We start from the raw sequence: 13,142 nt of genomic DNA on the forward strand, positions 1-13,142 counted from the left end.
GTTAGCGCTAGCACTAGCTTGCTAGGCGACATAACATTTTTGTTACCTGCTTGCGAGCCATATCGTATTAAAAGTACGTGAACATACCTCAAGCAAGCCTTAAACGAACGTCCTCTCCTGTCCTGAGCACCGGTGACCACCAACACACGTTTTTCCCCATTTTGTCCTTATAATACGGTCGGCGCGATCCTTGTTGTCGTTGCCACGGTAACGAGTGTATCCGGTCGCATTTGAGTGGACCAGACAAAGCCCAATGATCGTAAAAAACGGGATGCAGTGGTATCGGAACAAGATTTTATTGCAATAGTCTGATATAGTGCAATCGTGAAAGAGCAAATTTCTCTTGTAGTCTGATCCAGGCATTACGTGTTGCCTCTCTCCAACGCGTTGTCTGTCCCAAACCGCCGTTTTTTAAAAAAAATTTTTTATTGGCCATCAGATATTTACAGTACTACGTCAAAAGACACACGACAAGGCTAAAAATAAACTTGCTTTTGGATTCAAATATACGGTGCATGATTGAGACGCAGAGTCAATGTCTTTTGCGGAGCTGATCATTGATCGGCGAATTATGACATTAAAGCCGATCAGCCGCTCAGCATAAAATGCTTATTATCGGCCGATACCGATCAGGCCGATAAAATCGGTGTAAAGTCTATTAAGAACAAGGCCAGGAGAATGCAGTTAACATAGTCACAATACAGTAAAATAAATTAATGCGCAGCAAATGGAATTTAGGTATTGCTAATTTTTAACTACTTTCAAAGTTTTATACTTGCTCACTTGATCAGTAAGGGGCAAAAACAGGACAAAAATAGCCCGATTGTCTTTTTGTGTGTATCGGGCCTAAGTAACTATTATTGTTTTTTAAATTGTTTAATAAATTAAGTGCAAAGATTATCTGTAAACCAGTATAAATTTAACATTTTTAGTCAAGTCTGACAGTTTTGTGGAATAGTTGGTATCTTAAATATTATGAAAATGTATAAACTGATGATGATGTTCCTTCTGAACTGCAGTTTCGTTGAAATAAAATCTTCATTGTTTCAAATGTTATGTTAGTTCTCAGAAATAATGGGTCTCAGAGATAAGACTAACCTTTTCCTTTGTGTTTCTTCTGTTTTTGCTCACTGAGCTTATCCAGAGGAAGTTCATTCAAATCAACACTGTAGAGGTTCCTCGCCAACACCTAAACCACAGTAATGCACAGACTTGAAGTGTAGAGTCAGTGTTTGATAATAATGATAAATCATAAAACCTTGTGTTGAATGATTAACATAAGGGAAATTAGTTTATTCTTTTACCTTTGTAAGAGTCTCCATCGTCAGGGACCATTCAGTTACCAGCTCCTCCCAGCAGGTAAGAGAAGAGAGGACTGAGAGGAGGTCATCCCATAGTTCTCTGCTGATGTAGACGTTTAAATTCCCCTTAATCCAGGCTACAATCAATGTCTGTACAGAGAGTGATGAATTACAGAAAGGTTCATCTTAAAAAGACTGCAAGTTTAAAGCACTCTGCTTTGGCGTGATTTATATATGCCCCCCCCCCCCCCCCCCCCCCCCGTCTCTCTCTCTGGTCTCCAGCTTGTGTTGCTCAGTATCAGTACCTGAAAGATAGGACCAGCCAGCCTTCCTGAAAGTGTGTTGTTCTTCTTGCCTTGGGGCATAATGGATGGAGGTCTCTTCATCACTGACTCTGTCACTCTTAATAGAACAAGTAAGATCTGCTCCCTAGAAACAAACGTTAATGATAAATAAATATATTTTTAAACAGACAAGCAAGTAGATGTGATGATGCACTTTTATTCTCTCGCCAAGTATTTCCACACGTAGTGAATGAATTAGTGAATGGATGAATGAATACTAAATCTTAACGAGTCATGATTGCACAACACGCAGCTGTAATTTATACTGGTATTTATTTTATATACTTGTTTGCCATGAGCAAGCTTTTGTCATTACCATGTTTTCTGGTCCATGGTCTCATGCATGACAAGGCTGCGGTAGATGTTTAAGACTCGCTTGCACATGTCGACATGTTCTTCTAAAAGGAACTTGATATCGTTGGCTGGCTCCATTAAAAAAACGTTGGACGAATGGGTAATAAATACCTACAGAGAAGACACAACTGTTACGTTAAGTAGACCCACCTAGCACAGTTCAACAATGTACTTCTTGTGATCAGTATGTATTTTTAGATGAGATCCATACCTGTAGTGTAGTCTGAACTCCTGCATGAACGCTATACTCCAACAATTCACTATCAATCATTTTATTTATTCCCTTAGGAGAGAAAAACATACGTAGGCAAGTTAAAATAATATACTGGAATATACTGTATATATTAAAAAATACATGTCTAAAATGTTCAGTTTTTGCCTTGTAAATTTTGTCCTATGTACTGTATGTGTAGCATTATATTGAAGATTTTTCAAATCAGGGAGAAGATTTTTGAGAGGGATCTAAACTTTGCAACTGGGGTACGGATTTGGAAACTAAAAGAGAAAGGATTGTGCAGTAATATCCATCTATTTTCCATACCGCTTATCCTCACTAGGGTTGCGGTCATGCTGGGTCAGCGACTGTAACTCTGGCCGAGAGGCGGGGTGCACCCTGAACTAGTCGCCAGCCAATTGCAGACCACAAGTAGACAAACAATCATTCACACTCAATGTCACACCAAGGTCCAATTTAGAGTCTTTAATTAACCTACAATGCATGTTTTTGGAATGTGTGTGTGTGGGGACGGGGGGGGGGGGGGGGGACGGGGGGGGGGGGGGGGGGGGGGGGGGGACAGACGAAGGCACGGGAGAACATGCAAACTACAAACAGACGACATTTGAACCTGGGTCATCAGAACTGTGAGGCAGATGTGCTAACAACAGGTCGTCCACCTTGCAGTCATCAGTAATATTAGTAATTACAAAAAAATTCATTGCTTACACAGGCTGCTTAAAAGTGGAGAAAGAAGTCCATTCTTCTTGTGGTCATATAAGGTGGGTAAAGGACATTAATACCAGGGATGGGTAAAGGCAAGTACTGTTTGATACGCTCTGCAGGGGACAATATGCCCTTTTGGACCCCAGTTTGTGTTTCTTTCAACTCACTTTGCATTGATGCTATGTGTGTGTGCGTGCGTGCCGGCGGCACGTTCACCCACTCACCATTGTAACTGTAAAAGTGCAGTTCACAGAAACGGTAAAACGTAAAACCACTAGCACAAGCAAAGGATTTGAGAGACAAAAACTTTAAGGATAAATGGCTTGATTCAAATCTCCACTGTGGAGATTTGCTTCACATTTGAATACGACGACGTATTGAAAACTGTTGACAGACATTTTACTGTATGCAAGCGTTGCTTGAAATATGTCCCATACTTTTAAAGAAACACAACCAATGTATGACCAAGCTTCTCCTGATACAACCCTTGCTGTACAAATGACGGTCAAGCGACATAAAAAGGTAACACTAGCGAAACAACAAATGTCTATTGAGAATTCTTTGGAACACACCAACCATGCCACTTAAGATAGAAACAAGAAAATAACCCATGCAATTGGAACATTTATTGTTAAAGATTTGCAGGTCGAAAAGGTGTGGTTTGGTCACTAAATGAAAATACACATTCCATGTTATGTTGTGCCCGTGCCTATTTCAGCAATGTTTTAATTCCAAACCAAAGTGTGACCATTGGATTAAGCCTGGGTCGATTAGTCAGGCCTGCACCCCACTCAGCAGTCCTGACCAATCGATTTCTGATCGACAATTAATACGTTACACAAATAGTGTTATTTTCTTACATTTATATATGTTTTAACTTGTTATACGTTTTATACTACTTTATATTCACATATATACAATCAGTCAAGCAATAAGAGCTGTGTTTTAAATAACGGTTCATTTTAAAAAGTTATTTATATACAAATATTTCCTGTTTGCGCATAAGACTTTTTTGAAGTTTTTTTTTTTTAATGCGCCTTGCTTGTGCACCTTTCACCTAATCACATTCTCCTATCCAGACTTCTGACACAACCACCGTGCATATCCTATGTAAATCATGGAGCATGGAGCTTTCCTGAGACTTGTGAATGTCATTCAAATCCATTTGAAAAATACAGCACACATCAAATGTGAAAATACCTTACATAGTGGATGTGTTGTCACCAATGAGACGTGCGCACATCCGTCTAACACACTACACTTTTAAGGGGAGCATGTTTTTTAATTCGGTATGAAATAAATCCAATAAAAGTAATTTAATTAGAATACTGTGCTTATGACTGAACACCTGTTTGGAGGTTAATCAATAAAATAGGGTGTGTGCCTGCTGTTCTATAGATCAGCGATTCCCAACCTTCCTTGCGCCAGACTGGGCGAGTCACTTTAACGTATTTGACTATCAACATAGAAGCAAACGACAACTTGATGATTCAGTATCTAACACACCATTGCGCCATTATGATAACTCTAGGTGTTGTAATAGTTGGAGCCCTGCACGTTAAAAAACAAACTCCAAGCCGCCAGCAGCATGTTTGAAGCACAAAAGCTTCTCGCTGGTGAAAAAAAATCTGCTGGGACCGATATTTTTGGGCAATTACGATGATATAATATGTCAACGTTTGACCATCAGCGTATGTGGTGGGGACAAATTAAGGCCGTTGGGCAGTCGGTGAGCATCGGTGAGTGTAGGTTAGGATTATGGGTCAGGTCTGTCCTGCACCGTCAGCACGAGTCAGCCATCGCTGGGCCATTAGCAGGTAGTCAACTGAATCAAAACGTGCAGTAGGGCTGCACAATAATTTTTTTTAAGCATAGCGATCGCAATGTACATGTGCGCAGTAGTCACATCGCAGGGTCCGCTGCCATGTTGGTGTACTGTAATATACAGTGAAGCAAATATAATATTAAAAGTGACAAGCAGAGGGACCTGTTTGGACAAGCTAAAAGATCTTTTGCTCTTCAGGATGAAACTACTGTAGGCAGGCACACAGCAAGTGCGCGATGTGCGTTCAGGGACGCTGCGTAAATGGGAGTGAATGTGTTCTATTGTAATACAGTACATAATTGTAAAAATGGATTACCGTAATTTCCCATGTATAATAAGCACCCCCAAAGTTGACCTCAAATTTCTGGGAAATCCTTCGACCTATGTATAATTAGGGTTGGGCATCGAGAATCGAGAACCGATTGGAAAAAGGTTCTCCCAGAACCGTTCAAATTAAAACATTTTAGTTCCCAGTTTCGATGGCTAGTCGAAGAAGTGGCGAAAAACAATGAAGAAGTGGCGTAAACCAACGAAGAAGAACGCGCATGATGACGTGCTTGTGCCCAATAGTGGCGGTGGGAACAAAATATATTTAATGTTCAATCTGATAAACTTTATGAACGCAAAGTTCAAAAGCCAGCATCTGTGATGGTATGGGGTTGTGTTAGTGCCAATGGCATGGGTAACTTACACATCTGTGAAGGCACCATTAATGCTGAAAGGTACATACAGGTTTTGGAGAAACATATGCTGCCATCCAACCAACGTCTTTTTCATGAACGCCCCTGCTTATTTCAGCCAGACAATGCCAAACCACATTATGCACGTGTTACAACAGCATGGCTTCGTAGTAAAAGAGTGCAGGTACTAGACTCGCCTGCCTGCAGTCCAGACCTGTCTCCCATTGAAAATGTGTGGCGCATTATGAAGCGTAAAATACGACAACGGAGACCCGACTGTTGAACAGCTGAAGCTGTACATCAAGCAAGAATGGGAAAGAATTCCACCTACAAAGTTTCAACAATTAGTGTCCTCAGTTACCTAACGTTTATTGAATGTTGTTAAAACGAAAAGGTGATGTAACACAGTGGTAAACATGACCCTGTCCCAGCTTTTTTGGAACATGTTGCAGCAATAAAATTCTAAGTTAATTGATTTTTGTTAAACAATAAAGTTTATCAGTTTGAACATTAAATATCTTGTCTTTGTAGTGTATTCAATTCAATATAGGTTGAACGTGATTTGCAAATCATTGTATTCTGTTTTTATTTGTTTAACACAACGTCCCAACTTCATTGGAATTGGGGTTGTATTTAAACCATGCAAACTTTTTTGACCCAGCCCCCGAAAATAATCGAATCGAGAATCATTTGGAACCGGAATCGAAATAAGGAACCGGCATCGCTCAAATTCAAACGCTGGCCAACCCTATGTATAATGCATTTTTAAAATGCATGATTTTGCGTCTACCCATATGATCAAAACATCAAGTATTATCTGTTTTTTTTTAGTTTTTTTCAAAGAATTATTCTGAAGTTAACCACTTTATTTGAACACGTAATAAGTTTTTTTTTATTTATTTGCTCTTATTTTGAAATTCACAGCCCTACTTTTATTTAATAAATGAGAAAACACACAGTTGTACTCATATGTTTGATTAGCCAGACAGAATTTGGAAGATGGGTACAATTCTTGAAAGAAAACGAAAGGCTAGGCGAAACACATTTAATTTTATTTTAATGGGATTCAAATTAAACTGTCAAGCATTTCAGAAAAGCGTTATCATTAAATAAAACATAACCATAAAGAAATGAATGCTGGTTGTTGTTCAGTCATCAGTCATATTTAAAAAAAAAAAAACGATATTTCACAAATTCTGCCATGGGTATGTAAATTTATGAGCACAACTGTACATATATGCAGTCATACATACCTCTGTCATATTGGAATGAAAGTGTAGGCTACACCTTTTTTATAATCACGAGGTGGCGGTGGCATACTAGAATGAAAGTGTACACCTTTCTCATAACCTCCAGGTGGCGGTGGCATTTTGGAATGGAAGTGTACAGCTTTTTCATAACCTCTAGATGGCTGCATACATTTATAAAATGTGAAAGTTTTTCTCTATTTGCCCCGATACATATGTATAATGCGCACTATTGACTTTTGACGATTTATTTGGGGGGGGAAATGCGCATTATACACGAGAAAATTATTATTTGGATCAGATTGCTTTAGTTAAAACACTGTACGATGACACTGTGATATTATGGAATTTATTTTGTTTTGACATATAAGAATAGACAAATTGTTTTGTTAATATAGTCAGCCAGAGCTGCGAGGAATGCAAAGTTATCAATGTCATTTCATCATCGTTCCTGTCATACTGCTGTTGCATTTTTCTACACATTAAATTCCTCATTTAAAAAAAAAAAAAAAAAAAAAAAAAAAAAAACATTCAAGCAACACGTTTTTCCTCATGTTTTTGAGATTGCAGGTGGCTTCTAGTGTGGACTGAAAGGGTGGCAACAATGGGAAAATGAAATGCCAGTATTTTGAGGGTAATAGCCTGTCAGCAATGAACTATGAACTATTTTAATTTTTGGACTGGTGAACTTTGTTCCAAATTTTGAATTATGAACTATGAACTGAACTAGGACTTGGGAAGTGAATTTTGAACTAGTTCGCATAGAAACTGAACTTTCCCAACACTGATCCTGTATTATCTCACATCGCAATATATACATTGAGGGTTAAAAAATATACATACATTTTTAAATCGCAATGTCATTTTCTTCCAATATCGTGCAGTATGATGTTTCACCTTCACGGGGTGCTGGACTTACTACATCCTTTGGAGTGTAGAAGACAAAAAGTGAGTAGTCCCCAAGAGAATGCGCGCAGCATGCGCACAGGGCCAGATTTGACAGAGAACGCCCAAATTTTAGGGTTGCTCCACCCAGAGTGCGTCCCTGGCATGAGGGTGTGTAAATGACAGATTTGAGTGGACTGGAGAACACTCGTAGCCATAAAAGCAAGCTGCTAGAAAAGTGTGCACCTGAGCGCAATTTTCTGACTTTTCTCAGTATATGCCCTCCATGCACAAAACACATCCCGAAAATGTACCAAACCATGGCCCTAAAAACCCAACCGTGAGTTGCCTGTACCGTCCTACTCCTAATTAATAAATGACTGATTTGATCTGATTTGTCACCTCATCGTCCTTGTCTGAGGCAGTGTCCATACTACTGGCTGTTGCTATGGGATATGGGCCCTCCTCTGGCTCCTTCATAAATACTGGCTTGTCCTCCATGGAGATCCACTCCTGGTAAACACGGACCATTTTTCGCATTGCTGCAGCTTCACACATTGGAAGTAGAAAGGCCTGCAATGGAAGAGTGAGAGGTGTAACTTTTAAGAGAAAACCCAAGGTTTAGCTCAGTGGCATTGTCCAACATTCTTAACTGGTGATAAAATTGCTCCTTCACCTGTCTAAAGATCTCAGTGATGAAGTTGATGCTGGTTCTGGAGCTTGTCAGGACTCTCCTCACCACCTCCATGTCTGTCAACTGTTCTTCATCCATAGAGCACAGTGAGGAGGAACTGGGCTCCCGCTCTGTTAACGTAGATGTGTTGGAGTGGCATTGTTCAGATTCCCCCATTGGCCCAGTACCCCCACTGAGGCCCATGCTGCCTCCCCCTGGTCCGGATGAGCTCCCGCTCCCTTCTGGATGGCTGTCAGACCGCAAACCAGTGACACTGCCGTCATCTGAGCTGCCAGCGGAGCGAGCAGCAAGCCCAGCTGCTGCTCGCTGAAGATGAAAAGATAGTTATCGTGACAACAAAAGTACCTTTCTTATTACAGTACCTCCTCTAAACCTTTTTAATGACTGTTTATTTACTGTCACATGCTAGAAGTTAGTGTCTCTAGTAGTAACACTAAGTACTACTACTAAAACTGGAGTTACGATACATGTCAAATTCTGACTGAATGCATATCTTAGATTTTATTAATTATCTTTTAACACATACTTTTCAAGTGACATGTATCCAATATGTCTGTGTTTACGCTCATGGCACATATAAAACCAGCCGCAAGCAGAGATGCTAAAACTACACAAAAATACTCCACAAGCGTCAGAACCTGGCCATGACATTTATAAATAATATTACTATTATTAAACCATTATTATACCATTTAGGTGGCCTGAACTTATGCTTCCCCCCATTAAATTACACGTGTGGACAAAATGTTGGTATCCCTCTGTTAATGAAAGAAAACCCAACAGTGGTCACAGAAATAACTTGAAAGTGACTAAAGTAATAGTAAATAAAAAATGACTGAAAATTAACAAATGAAAATTAGACCGCTATTGAATTGTGGTTCAACAGAATGATTTTACAAAACAAACTCATGACAAAGACCTGGACAAAAATGATGGTTACACCTTAACTTAATATTTTGTTGCACAAGATTTTGGAGGCAACCACTGCGATCAATCAATTTTTGTAAATTTCAATGAGATTTCTGCAGCTCTTAGCAGGTATTTTAGCCCACTCTTCATGAGGAAACTACTCCAGTTGTCTCAGGTTTGAATGGTGCTTTCTCCAGATGGCATGTTTCAGCTCCTTCCACAGATGTTCAATAGGATTAAATCAGGGTTCATAGAAGGCCACTTCAGAAGAGTCCAATGCTTTGCTCTTAGCAATTCTTGGGTGTTTTTAGCTGTGTGTTTTGGGTCATTATCCTATTGCAAGACCCATGACCTGCGACTGAGACCAAGCTTTCTGGCAGAGGCCACCATATTTCTCTCTAGAATACCTTGATAGTCTTGAGATTTCGTTGCACCCTGCACAGATTAAAGATATGCCCTGGCGCTAGATGCAGCAAAGTAGCCCCAGAACATAACTGAACTTCCTCCATGTTTCTCAGTAGGGACAGTGTTCTTTTCTTGGTATGCTTCAATTTTGCATCTGTGAACATAGAGCTATGTGCCTTGCCAAAACGTTCCAGTTTTGACTTGTCTCTCCATAAGTCATTCTCCCAGAAGCTTTGTGGCTTGTGAACATGTGTTGGGCAAATTACAGTCTTGCTTTTTTCATTATTTATTTTCAATGGTGGTGTCCTCCTTGGTCGTTTCCCACTAAGTCCCCTTTGGCTCAAACAACGACGGATGGACCTTGACCTTTTATTACTTTGAAGGTTGTTCTGGGCTTTTGTTACCATTTGTATTATCCGTCTCTTCAATTTGTCATCAATTTTCATCCTGCGGCCAAGCACACGGAGGTTGGTTACAGTCCCATCCATCCATCAATTTTCTTTCTAGGGTCATGGAGCTTAAAGTTCTGAATAATATGTAAAACTATAGTCACAGGAACATCAAGCTACTTGGAGATGTTCTTATAGCCTTTACCTTTAACGCTTGCCTATGACTTTCTTTCTACTTTTTCCTTTGCTTCCTCTGGTCCATGTTTAATGTAGTACACACCATGTCACCAAACAGCACAGTGATTACTTTTCATCCTTTAAATAGGCCACCTGACTTATTACAATACGCCTGTGATGCTAATTGGAGGACACACCTTGTTTGAACATGTCCCTATGTTATAATTATTTTCAATCATTTCTAGGGGTACCATCATTTTTGCCCAGGCCTGTTTCATGATTTTTTTAAATATATATATATATATATATATATATATATATAATTCTGTTGAACCACAATAAAAAAAGTAATGTCTCATTTTCATTGTTTAATTTTTAGTAAATTTTTATTTATTATTACTCGTGTCAGATTCAAGTTATTTCTGTGACCACTGTGGGTTTTTCTTTCATTAACAGAGGGGTAACAACAATTTCATCCAGTGTGTAAATTAGCGTAACCTCAACATTACTCCTCTATTGTCAATTGTTTAATTTTTCAATGATTGACCACATTCAGACCATATTTTATGGTTTATTTTATCTATCCATCCATCCATCCATTTTCTTCCACTTATCCGAGGTCGGGTCGCGGGTAAAGTAGCTTTAGCAGGGAAGGCCAGAGTTCCCTCTCCCCAGCCATTTCCTCGAGCTCTTCCAAGGGGATCCCGAGGCGTTCCCAGGCCAGCCGAGAGACGTAGTCTCTCCAGCGTATCCTGGGTCGTCCCCGGGGTCTCCTCCCGGTGGGACATGCCCAGAACACTTCACCAGGGAGGTGTCCAGGAGGCATCCTGATCAGATGCCGACCCACCTCATCTGGCTTGTCTCAATGGGGAGGAACAGCGGCTCTACTCTGAGCCCCTCCCGGATGACCGAGCTTCTCACCCTATCTTGAAGAGAGAGCCCGGACACCCTGCGGAAGAAACTCATTTCGTCCGCTTGTATCCAGGATCCTGTTCTTTCGGTCACGACCCACAGCTCATGACCATAGGTGAGGGTAGGAACGTGGAGCAACCGGTAAATTGAAAGCTTCGCCTTTCGGCTTACCTCCTTCTTCACCACAACGGATCGATGCAAAGTCCGCATCACTGTGGACTTTGCATCGATCCGCCTGTCGATCTCCCGTTCCATTCTTCCCTCACTCGTGAACAAGACCCCAAGATATTTGAACTCCTCCACTTGGGGCAGGATCGCATCCCCGACCTGTAAAGGGCACTCCAACGTTTTCCGACTGACAACCATGGTCTCAGATTTGGAAGTGCTAATTTTCATCCCAGCCACTTCACACTCGGCTGCGAACCACTCCAGTGAGAGTTTGAGATCACGGCTTGATGAAGCCAACAGAACCACATCATCGGCAAAAAGCAAAGATGCAATACTGAGGCCACCAAACCGGAACCCCTCTACGCCTTGGCTGCGCCTAGAAATTCTGTCCATAGAAGTTATGAACAGAATCGGTGACAAAGGGCAGCCTTGGCGGAGTCCAACCCTCACCGGAAACGAGTCCGACTTACTGCCAGCAATGTGGACCAAACTCTGACACTGGTCATACAGGGACCGAACAGCCCGTATCAGGGGGTTGGATACCTTATACTCCCGAAGCACCCCCCACACGACACCGCGAGGGACACGGTCGAAAGCCTTCTCCAAATCCACAAAACACATGTAGACTGGTTGGGCGAACTCCCATGCACCCTCGAGGACCCTGCAGAGGGTGTAGAGCTGGTCCACTGTTCAAAGGCCAGGACGAAAAACACACTGCTCCTCCTGAATCTGAGATTCGACTTACCGATGGACCCTCTTCTCCAGCACCCTTGAATAGAACTTAACAGGGCGACTGAGCAGTGTGATCCCCGTATAGTTGGAACGCACCCTTCTACCCGAAGGCAGAGGGAGGCTACCCTCTCGTCCACCGGGGTGAACCCCAATGTACAGGCACCGAGCCGGGGGACAATAAGTATACCCACACCTGTTCGGCGCCTCTCACCGTGGGCAACTCCAGAGTGGAAGAGAGTCCAACCTCTCTCAAGAGGACTGGTACCAGAGCCTAAGCCTAGAGTGGAGGCGAGCCCGACTATATCAAGTCAGAACCTCTCAAGCTCACACACCAACTTGGGCTCCTTCCCTGCAAGAGAGGTGACATTCCACATCCCTAGAGCCAGATTCTGATCGACTCGCCAAGGTCCCCGCCTTTGGCCACCGCCTAGCTCACACTGCACCCTATTTTAAGTCTAAATATTCCACTACTTTGGCTCACCAAAACATTTGGTGTTTCTTTACAAATAATGCTGTCTTCTCCGTTGTGTATCAGATGTATCAGAATATAAATAACTGGAAATAAAGTTGCCCCATATTCCTTTTTTGATATCAAATCCAAAAAAGTTATGTCTTGATGACCACTTTAACTTCCCAGTGCCACCCAAATGATGTGTATTACCTGTATGTTCTTGGGGATGTTTTCGCCTTCTGTCCCTGGAATCTGTGTGTGTGTGTTGGGTCGTGGCTCCAGCCAAAAGGAAACCAGCCAGCGGATAAAGATTACTCGGGCCTGAAGGAAACTTTCCTTGGTACAATAGAGAACTTCACCACCATCGTGCTCTCTACGTACCACACTGTAATAGGGCTTAGGACGCATTGGAGGAACCTCTAAAAGGAAAAGGATGGGTTCATGCGTTGTGCATACTGATATCCTCTTAAGCGCATTACTCAAATTTACTGACCTAGTATGGGGTTGTACAGGCTGGTTTCCAAAGCAAAGTTTGGAAAGATGTGAGGAAGGTAAAACTTCCTGAAGTGGCCAAAGAGGAAGCTGAACCCTCGTTCATGATTCTCTTTACAACGCCACTCGAGAGACTTGGCCTGGTTGGAAGACACAAACACAAAACAGGCTTGTTTTGAACACACACAAAAATAGGGCCAAGTGGAGAACAGCTCCTTTGTTAACAGGGAAGTGTGT

The 13,142-nt window shown here is 41.5% G+C and overlaps 1 protein-coding gene across 8 annotated transcripts in view; it reads right to left on the reverse strand.

The window, feature by feature from the left end:
- The window catches only part of ralgapa1 (Ral GTPase activating protein catalytic subunit alpha 1), a 92,625-nt gene that overhangs the window by 62,400 nt on the left and 17,083 nt on the right, over nt 1–13,142 (reverse strand). For all 8 annotated transcript variants that reach the window (XM_061793737.1, XM_061793736.1, XM_061793738.1 and 5 more), the window contains exons 8-16: nt 12,907–13,045; nt 12,624–12,832; nt 8,253–8,576; nt 7,979–8,149; nt 2,211–2,282; nt 1,962–2,110; nt 1,607–1,730; nt 1,305–1,451; nt 1,099–1,189 (exon numbers count right to left, since the gene is read on the reverse strand). In XM_061793737.1, the coding sequence (XP_061649721.1) occupies nt 1,099–1,189; nt 1,305–1,451; nt 1,607–1,730; nt 1,962–2,110; nt 2,211–2,282; nt 7,979–8,149; nt 8,253–8,576; nt 12,624–12,832; nt 12,907–13,045 (1,426 nt within the window). The remainder of the gene's footprint in view (nt 1–1,098; nt 1,190–1,304; nt 1,452–1,606; nt 1,731–1,961; nt 2,111–2,210; nt 2,283–7,978; nt 8,150–8,252; nt 8,577–12,623; nt 12,833–12,906; nt 13,046–13,142) is intronic.

Source organism: Phyllopteryx taeniolatus, chromosome 13 (genome assembly GCF_024500385.1).
Source record: "Phyllopteryx taeniolatus isolate TA_2022b chromosome 13, UOR_Ptae_1.2, whole genome shotgun sequence".
NCBI lineage: Eukaryota > Metazoa > Chordata > Actinopteri > Syngnathiformes > Syngnathidae > Phyllopteryx > Phyllopteryx taeniolatus.